A 10,318-nucleotide genomic window follows, 5' to 3' on the forward strand; every position below is an offset into this window, starting at 1 on the left:
TACTTTCTGTAAGTGGAGATATGGCTTTCATCTTAACACCAGAGTTTGGGTTTTAAGATCAGGATTGGAAAAATTTTTGCTCGTAACCAAGCCACAAACAGTCTCCAGCCAGACTCATGTAAGTGAATTTCTAACACAATGGTACACTACACTAGCAGAAATTCAACAAGCACTTTGTTTGGGTCTTGCGGTTACCAAGGCTCTTGTTTGGATTTCCATTGTGCAATGTACTTCCATCACTTCATAATCCTTTGAAAGCAATTTATCTGATGGGAAAATACTTTTTCCATGAGGCTGTCACTCTTAATGTCAGATTTAGAGTTATGACCTTTGGACACTTGACTTTTCTATATATAACAGTCCGTCCAGAAAACATTGAGATATTTTCGTGGGAGAGTCATTGCTTTAGCTAAAGGAAACCCTTGAGTTTTCATAAATCATCAGTAGTGACAGTGCCGTGACCAATATAAAATTAGTCTGTTTTCATCAATGACCAAGAGAGGTTTACCTTACCTCCTCTATGAGAAGCTACACTATGACCATTAGGATTCTGCCCTGGCTTCACCACCAAGCACAATATTGTTCGAAAGAGGACCATTCTCACTTTAATATTAAGGCAGCATGTTTCTCATAAGCCAATTCCCCTTTCTTCAGTAACTGGGCAATAGGTGACTGGAGTGTCTTCAATACACCAGGTGTCTTCTAACTGTGCCCCACTATCGTCAGTAAGAGATTGTTCCATCTTCTCCATGGGGAAGTGAGGATACAGTTGGGAAAATGGATACTTTTCATGGATTCTTTATTCTCTTCCAGTATTACTCATTTTATTTACACCATTCTGTTTCCCAATCAGCAGCCACAGGTAGCTCCACTCTGCTAAACAATATTGATCAGTCAATTCCACTATATCAGATCTTTGTCCAGCTGTTGGTCTCTGGCAGCATTGTAATATCTGATGAATGAGGAAACCGTTCTAGTTTAAGGTCAAGATCAGATTTATTTGTCACATGTACAGTGAAATGCATTGTTTGCATCAAATCAAATCAAATCAGTGAGGATTGTGGGGAAAGCCTGCAACATCTCCATGAGTCTGGCTCCTACAGAGCATGCCCACAATTTACTAACCCTAACTCATATATCATTGGAATGTGGGTGGAAACCAGAGGGTACATGGAGAACCTACAAACTCCTTACAGACAGCAGTGGGAATTGAACCTCAGTAAGTGATCACTGATGCTGTAAAGCGATTGTGCTAACCGCTATGCTACCGTGCCACATGGTTTAAATATGAATGTGGAGAGTATACCAACAAGTTGTATCACAGCCTGGTATGGAAACACCAACGTCCTCGAATAGAAAAACCTACAAAAAGTAGGGGAATACAGCCCAGTCCATCATGGGTAAAGCTCTCCCCACCATTGAGCACATCTACAAAGAGTTCTGTTATAGGAAAGTGTCATCCATCATCAAGGACCTCCACCATCCAGGCCTTGCTCTGTTCTCAGTGCTGCCCACAGGAAGGAGGTACAGGAGCCTTATGTCCCACAACACCAGGTTCAGGAACAGTTATTACCTGTCAACCATCAGGCTCCAGAACCAGAGGGGTTAACTTCACTCAGCCCAACACAGAACTGATTCTGCAATCTATAGATTTACTTCCAATTACTCTACAACTCATGTTCTCAATGTTATTTATTTATTTGTTATTTTGTTCTTCCTTTTGTATATGTATATTTGATGTCTTTTGCACATTCATTGTTTGCCTGTCTTTATTTGTGTGTAGTTTTTCATTGATTCGATTAATTCTATATATCTACTATGAATGCCCTCAAGAAAATGTATCCTCGGTAGTATATGGTGACATCTACTATATACTTTGAGAATAAACTTACTTTAAACCTTGAGAAGCTTTGTATGGGTTCCTTTCAATGATTTTCTCTTCCAGAGTGGTCATTCCACTTTGTAGTGGGAATTTGGACGTTCCACTGATGCGTCAGTGTCTGGACAGGGCCTTGGTTCTAGACAACAAGCTGTGTAAGTTCTCCATTCAAGTGTGTGACTGCACTGGAGATCTTGCAAAACTACTCGAGGTACTTGCCCGTGCAGAAGTAAGGTGAGTGAAGAGATTGTGGAATTAGTTCGTAAATGTACTTAGAGTGTTATTATTCCTGGATTGTAGCAATTATATTAAGATCCTAGAAGTCATAAAATTTTATATCACCAGCTATTTTGTCCATCAAATCCATGCTGGCTCCCTAGGCAGCAAATGACCAGCCTTAATTCCCCCAGATTTTCTGTCACACTGAAATTATTTTGCCTCAGTTACTCATCAAATTTCCTGTGGAAGGCACTGAGTATTCACTATCCACTCAGGTGGAAAATTCCAGATCCTCACAACAATGTGAAAGAAAATAAGTTTTCTAAACATTCAAGGTGTTGATGTTGGTGTGCATCTGTGCTGTATGTAGATCTGTGTTTGTATCAAAAATGAGTGGGTATGGTATACAGTAGGTGCTAGTGTGAGTGCGTGAATATCACACTACTTCGGGTGTGTATTTTGAAGAAAGGTTATTTTTCAAGTGCCATCATAGCAAAGAATTCCAGTCGTCTGGTCCAAGCTTCTCCTCTTTTCAGTTTGTGAGATCACCTCTGATTGTGAAAGGTTGATGTGGAGTTGTTGGGGATCATGTCATGAACTTGTGCACCTCTGATATTGGCCTGTTGAAAGAGTGAACATGGAAGTGATAGAATCTGAATCATAGATTTGCGTCATGTCTAAAGTCACATTTAGAGATGATATCAAACTGCTAATGGTGAATTAATTGATCTGTACCAGATTTGGTGTTGTCTAAGGTGGACAACGATTGAATTCACACTAATGATCTCCTAAACAATGCAGCTAAAATTACAAGGTAATCAAAAAAAGCATTAAAAAAAGCCAATTTCCATGACAACCTTCATTCAGGAGTTTTATATTCAGAAATCTAAGTGATCCTTGTCTTAACGCAAATCCGTTTTTCTACAACACTTTTTGCAAGATGTGAGCATATTGCCACTGGCTTACTTGCATGTTCATGTACTGCTCAACATGGCGACCACATCAGCAGAGGTGAGCAGAAACAGTGGCCAATTGTTCATGCATGTCGATGTTGGTAATTAACAAATAAATGTCTATCCTCTGTACTGATTTATTATCTTTCCTTCATTTATTCTTTCTTCTTACATTTTCTCAATCTCTTATTTTGCCTTAGAGTGCTGGATGTTATTCAGGAGCGCTTTTTTGTCACCTCAGATATTTTCAGCATTAAGGTAAAAAAAAAACAATGAAAAGTCACATTAGTAGGGGATGCAGGAATATGGAACATATCCGGATCAAATGCATTTAGCTTCATTTGGCATTGTGTTGAGCATAGACATTGTGGGCCGAAGGGCCTATTCCTGCACTGTACTTTTCTGTGTTCAGTGTGTTGAAGTCACATGCTTGTCATTAATGGCTATAAGCTGGGAAAATGCACATTCAGCACTGATTGAAAAGAACGAATGTTGTCCCTGACTAGAAACTAGGAAACATAAAAAGGCATTATATGTTCACCATAGGGACTGAACAAGCTCAAATATGAGGATGTTTCTGTCAGGGTAAAAACTCAACCAAGTACTTTCAGCCTGAACTGGAAGCAATTGTTTTGCATGGTCACCAGAAGTAATGGATAGCCAATCACTTCATACAGAATGTTCCATTGCAGTATGAGGTGCTAACTGTTTCAGATGGCCATGATTGAATAATTAGATTCTACTTAAATGGCAGAAAAGCTTGAAGAGTTGAATGGCCTCTTCCTGTTTTACTTGACATAAAGACCATTTCAAACTTCTGTCAACATATTTTAGACATTATTGCTATGAAAGCTATCAATTCAGTTAGAATCAGAATCAGATTTAATATCACCAGCCTGTGTCATGAAATTTGCTGTTTTGTGGCAGCAGTACATTGCAATACATAATTGTTTTTAAAAAACTATAAATTGCAATCAAAAAAATATATAAAAATTAAGTAGTGCAAAAAGCAAGCAAAAACTATAGTGAGGTCATGTTCATGAGTTCATTGACTATTTAAAAATCTGATGGCAGAGGGGAAGAAGCTGTCCTTGAAACGTTCAGGAAACATTGATATATTACAGACTCTTAGATAAGGCACATTTTAAAAAAATATTCATTTACGGGAAGTGGGCATTGCCAGCAAAGCCAGCATTTATTGCCAATCCCTAATTGCCCTTGAGAAGGTGGTGATGAGCTGTTTTCTTGAACTGCTGCATCCCTCAGTTGTAAATACAGCCACAGTGCTGTTAGGGAAAGAATTCCACGTGACAATGAAGGAATGGTGATATGTTTCCTAGTCAGGATGGTGAGTGACTTGGAGGGGGATTTCCAAGTGGTGGTGTTCCCAGGTATCTGCTGTTCTCATCCTTCTAGATGGTAGTGGTCGTGCATCTAGAAGATGCTGCCTTAGGAACTTTGAACTTTTATTGATGAAAGGAAAACAGAGGGAAGGGTTAGATTGATCTTGAAGTAGAATATGGCACAACATTTTAAGCTGAAGGGCCTGTACTGTGCTGTACTGCTTTAATTTCTCTGTCTATGAAACCTGGGCCTACATGTTAGCTGGGCAGGATACAAATTTTAAAAGAAAAGCTACCATCAAGCAGACACAGTGGTACAGCTGGTAGAGCTGCTGCCTCTCAGCGCCAGAGACCCAGGCTCAATCCACCTGTTCTTCCTGTGATCACATGAGTCTCTTCTGGTTTTCTCCTACAACCTAAGGTTGTGAGGGTTGGTAGGTTAATTGGCCACTATAAATTGCCCCTAGTGTGTAGGTACTTGGAAGAGTTGATGGGAATGTAGAGGGGAAAGATAAAACATTAATGTAGGCTCAATATAAATGAGTAGTTGACAGTATGGACTCAGTGGGCTGATGGACCTGTTTCCAAATGTTGCTTCTTCCCCTGGCTCCATAAGTGCTACAGAGAGGGTATGGCTCCATGTTCTGTCATATTTTTTCCAACAGAAGTGTCATTCAGTTAGATTACCATCTCACATGGTCAGGGAGACCACACGACAGAGAGGATGGATAATTTAGCTTCTTTGGTACTCTTTAGACAGAAGACCATAAGACAAAGAAGGACTTAAACCATTTGGCCCATTGTGTCTATTTTATCATGGCTGATTTATTATCCCTCTCAACCCCATTCTTCTGCCTTCTCCCCATAACTTTGACACCCTTACTAATCAAGAACCTATCACCTTCCATTTTTAATGTGTCCAATTACTTGGCCTCCATGGCCATCTATGGTAATTAATTCCACAGATTCACCACCCTATGGCTAAAGAAATTCCTCCTCATCTCTGTTCTAAAGGAACACCCATTTTGAGGCTGTCCTCTGGTCCTAGACTGTCTCAGTATTGAAAATATCCTCTTCATGTCCATTCTCCAGACCTATCAATGTTCAGTAGGTTTCAATGAGATCCCTCTCCTTTCTCCCATTCTTCTAAACTCCAGTGAGAAAAGACCCAAAGCCATCAAGCACTCTTCATATATCAATCCTCTCATTCCCAGGATCATTCTTGTTAACCTCCTCTGGATCCACTCCAATGCCAGTACATTCATCCTTAGATATGGGGCTCAAATCCACTCATAGTACTCCAAATGTGGCCAGACCAATGGTTAAAAAGCCTCAGTATTATATCCTTGCCTTTATATTTTATTCCTTACAAAATGAATGCTAACAATACATTTGCCTTTTCTTACTGTTGACTCAAACAGAAAGTTAGCCTTTAGGGAATCGTGCATTAGCACTCCCAAGTCCCTTTGCATCTCCGATTTCTGAACTTGCTCCTAGTTTAGAAAGTAGTCTATACCTTTATTCCTTCAACCAAAGTGCATGACCATTCATTCCATACACTGTATTCCATCTGTCACTTCTTTGTCCATTGCCCTAATCTGTTCCATTCTTTCTGCAGTCTCTCTTCTTCCTCAGCACTACCTGCCCCTCAACCTACTTTTGTATCGTCCACAAATATTGCCACAAAATCATCAACCCCAATCATTGAGGGTTTTTAAGAAGATTGACAAGTATCTAATTAGTCAGGGTATCAAAGGATATGGGAAAAATGCCAGAAATTGGAACTAGACGGGAGAATAGTTTAGCTCGTGGTGGAGTGGCAGAGCAGACTTGATGGGCCGAATGGCATACTTCTGCTCCTTTGTCTTGTGATCTTGTGAATTCCCTCATCCAGATCATTAACATATAAAACGAAAAATAGTGGACCTAACACCGGCCTCTCTAGAACACCTCTAGCCACTGGCAGCCAACCAGAAAAAGCCTTGATTATTTCCACTCTTTTCCTTCTGCCAGTCAGACATGCCTTAAGCTTGCTGAAATAATAAATAAATGAAGTAATTAGGAGCCCTCCTTGGCTGGTTAGGCTATTCTCCCTAAGGAGCCAATATCCGCTAATGGCTTATCTCCATCTTCTGTGCTCTTGGCCACGTGTCAATTACATTCTGAGAAATTATGAGTAACGCTAACAAATCAGTCATAAACTACACACCAACATATTGAAGTGTTGTCTGCTTATGCTTTCCATCAATCTGATAAAGATTTGGCTCCATCTTGATCACCCATAAAACACAAAACATTGGCATGCTCTCCCATAATAATTATTTACAGATAACTACTTCCATCTGGTACCAGAAATATCCACTGCTTCATTGCCATTTGTATGCATGCAGTTACTCACCATTTTATGAAGGAAAATAAAATTACCTCACTTTTCCCCACCATATTAAGTTTTCTGTATTTTCTATTGAGGCCTTATGAACTTAGTGCTGTTAATCAGGAGACTGCTACAACACATACAACATATGTTACCATTACCCAGGAGTTTGAGAACCCTGACAATGCAACTGGTCACTGCAGCTCCCTTGGTGAAACCATCATGTGTCATCTATCACTGGTGGGGCTGGTTGCTGTTCCACACATAACATGTACAAAATTGGTAATGGTTAAGATTGTGCCCTGTAACAGCTCCCATGTGTAACATCTGTTACTGTTGGACTGTGTACACTAGTATTTCACATTAGTGTTTCCCAACCTTTTTTAGCCCAACACCCCCTTACAGCACTTTCATTGTTACCAATGACCCCCTATATCACTATCATACTTGTCAACGCCCCTCTTAGGCACAATGCACTTTCTGGCGCACCCCTAGTGTAAAAAACATGTCTATCATATGCCACACATGAGGCTGCTTAACAAGATAAATCATCCAAAAACAAATCACGAAAACATGTTATACCTTTTGTTTTCCATAAAAGAAAAGCTTGATTCATAAAAAAGGGCCAAAAAAAAGTTAGATATTATAGGGCTTGATAAAATGAACTTATTCAAACCAAAAAAATTTATGAAATTGAAACAAAATTCGCAATGTATATTTGACTATAGGATTAGTTATTTGTTTATTCAATTTAGATAAAGAAAAAGGAAGTGAAAATTCTAAAATTGAAAACAATGAAAAGTCTTGTACAGATTTACATTCCAAATTTACCCATTGTGGACAAGCAGCTATAGTCAATTCTTGTGTCCAAAATATTAAATATCATATATTAACAGCCCAATAGTAAAATCTCAAGTTTGGCAAAGCCAAACCGCCCTCCTTCTTAGGCTTCTGTAAATATTTTTTGCCTAGTCTAGGATTTTTATTCTGTCACAGATAAGAAGATATTTTGGAGTCAATAATATCAAAAAAAGATTTAGGAATAAAAATTGATAATGCTTGAAATAAATATAAGAATTTGGGTAATACCATCATCTAAATAGCATTAATTCAACCAACCAATGACAAAGATAATGGAGACCACGTGGTAGCAAGTTGCTTAATATGGTCAATTAAAGGTAAAAAATTAACTTTAAATAAATCTTTATGTTTTTTAGTAATTTTAATACCTAAGTAAGTAAAATAATCTGTAACAACTTTAAATGGTAAATGTTTATAAATTGGAACTTGCATATTTAATGGAAATAATTCACTCTTATTAAAATTCAATTTATAACCAGAAAAGTTAATAAACTGAGCAAGCAAGGACGAAATAGCAGGAATAGATCTCTCAGGGTTGTGATAAACCTGATTCTGATTTGGGTCTCTATTGTGGACTGACTCTAGGAAGGGGGCAGGGAGAGGGGAGATCACGGTAAGGGAAAGGGAAAGGGAAGCATCAGAGAGACATTCTGTTATGATCAATAAACCAATTGTTTGGAGTCAAATGGTCTTGCCTGGTGTCTCAGGGCTGGGTGCATTTGCACCCATGCCATCTCCCCCGCCCCTGCACTCTTTCTCAGCCATCTGTCCCACATCCCTCTCACCGCGCTCCACTCTCTCCATTCCAACATCCTTTGCTCCACTAGATTTACAATCCCGCTCTCCACTCTATGTTGATAGATACAGTACTGTGCAGAAGTCGAAGGCACCCTAATAATATATGTACCTAAGACTTTTGCACAGTACTATAAATCGCAGTGATTTTCAAAACACACAAATGTGTATTGCTTGTGAATTTATGGACAGGTTTCTCTCAGTTATTGCTAAGGCTGGAGCTTAGATGCTGAATTAGGAAATCTCAGACAGTGCCACAGATGTCAGATTAGGATCCAGCAGATCTGAGATAAGAAAGGCAAATCCAACAGGGCTCCCACTCCTCAAAGTCCCTACTGGAGAAGGAAATCAGAGATCAGCCATGATCTCAAAATGGCGGTGCAGGCTCGAAGGGCTGAATGGTCTACTTCTGCACCTATTGTCTATTGACTTGGAATGACACAATTAACTAATTGAGGAATATAGACGTCATCTCTTGCCATCTAATTAAACTTTGAGCTTGTCAGCATCATGTATCTTTATTTGCTCCAATTTCGTGAACTCTGATAGTGTCCCATTAAAATTACAATGGATTCTCAATATAGGGCTGTTAGATGACTGGTGACTCTTTAGTAACCAAGTACCTACTGATTATCCATCTTTGGGTCTCTTAAGTGAACTTCCCTCTTCATATTATGAGTGTAAACCACCTACCTATCAATCTGTAATTTATCTGGGAAGAGAGCAATGTAGTATTTCAGTGTTCCAGCAGTCAGAGGGAGTAAGATAATCGGGGGTGCAATTCCCTTTGCTTGACCAGAGCATAGGTGTGGGAACTTTGGCTTAATAAAACTTGACGCATCCCAAAACCAAGTAACCAAATAAACTGCTAATCTATGAACCTAAATGATTGTCTAAGTGTGCCCACACTGAGCACCTTTCAGAAATGGATAGTGATTGGAATGGTATCAAGCATCTCCAATTTCTTTCCACTTTATCCAGACTCTAAGCTAGATAATTAACTTCCCTAATTCTTTCTACCTCTTTCTAAGATTTGTAAACCTGTATACAAGCCTTTGGTCTTTTCTCCCAGTGTTAATTGTTTTGGCTGATTATGTCATGTAAAGCATCTTGTTAAAAGGTTCAAAATAAATGCAAGTTACTGTAGATGGTCAACATCACCACCTGCTTGGTTCTTTCAGGTCACATGTGTTATCGAGGTCCGAGACAGATCTCAAATGGTGCAGATGGAGAGAACGCTGAGGGAGCGCTACACCACGTTCACCTGGCAGGAACGGTCTGAAGACTGAGATGGAAAAAAGAAAGTAAAGGTTGCTACAGGCAGAGAACAATGTCTGGCACATGGTGCTTTTCACTTGTAGTTTAGACAGCCTGTCTCTGTGGTTGGTCATTTCTGATGAGCTGTTGTAGGTAATGCCATCTTGCCAACCATAGCAAGGTCGGCCTTTTCTCAGTGTCAGCTGTGACACAATTCTCACCTATGTTAGAAGCCCCACTCCAGAGGCTAGAGCACAAAATTCAAGCTGAGACTCGAGTGCAGTACTGAGGAAGTGCAGCATTGGCAGAAGTACAATTGTTTGATGTGAAATAGAAATGAAGCCTTCTGTTCTCAGTTGGATGTATACCCTTAAGTACAAGTCTTCTGAGGAGTAGTGGGATTTTCCATTGTGTCCTGGCCTTGTCTTACTCTTCATCACATTACAATTTATGGAACCTTGATTGGAAAATGGAGAGACATTTTTGAAGGGTAGATACTTGGTTCACACTTCCGAAGCAGATATCAGAGTATTGAGCATGGATCAGGAATTGCACAGAGCCAAGTTCATCATATTGTAATACCCAATACCAACCAAATGCATGTCTGCACTTCATTGTCACTGATTTTTGAAAGTAT

The 10,318-nt window shown here is 39.4% G+C and overlaps 1 protein-coding gene across 1 annotated transcript in view; it reads left to right on the forward strand.

Annotated features, from left to right (window-relative positions):
• Positions 1–9,713, forward strand: part of LOC132378842 (L-threonine ammonia-lyase) — a 51,181-nt gene extending 41,468 nt beyond the window's left edge. The window contains exons 9-11 of the mRNA XM_059946096.1: positions 1,946–2,113; positions 3,252–3,309; positions 9,606–9,713. Coding sequence (XP_059802079.1) covers positions 1,946–2,113; positions 3,252–3,309; positions 9,606–9,713 — 334 coding nt within the window. The remainder of the gene's footprint in view (positions 1–1,945; positions 2,114–3,251; positions 3,310–9,605) is intronic.
• Positions 9,714–10,318: the final 605 nt, after the last annotated feature.

Source organism: Hypanus sabinus, chromosome 21, assembly GCF_030144855.1.
Source record: "Hypanus sabinus isolate sHypSab1 chromosome 21, sHypSab1.hap1, whole genome shotgun sequence".
Taxonomy (NCBI): Eukaryota; Metazoa; Chordata; class Chondrichthyes; order Myliobatiformes; family Dasyatidae; genus Hypanus; species Hypanus sabinus.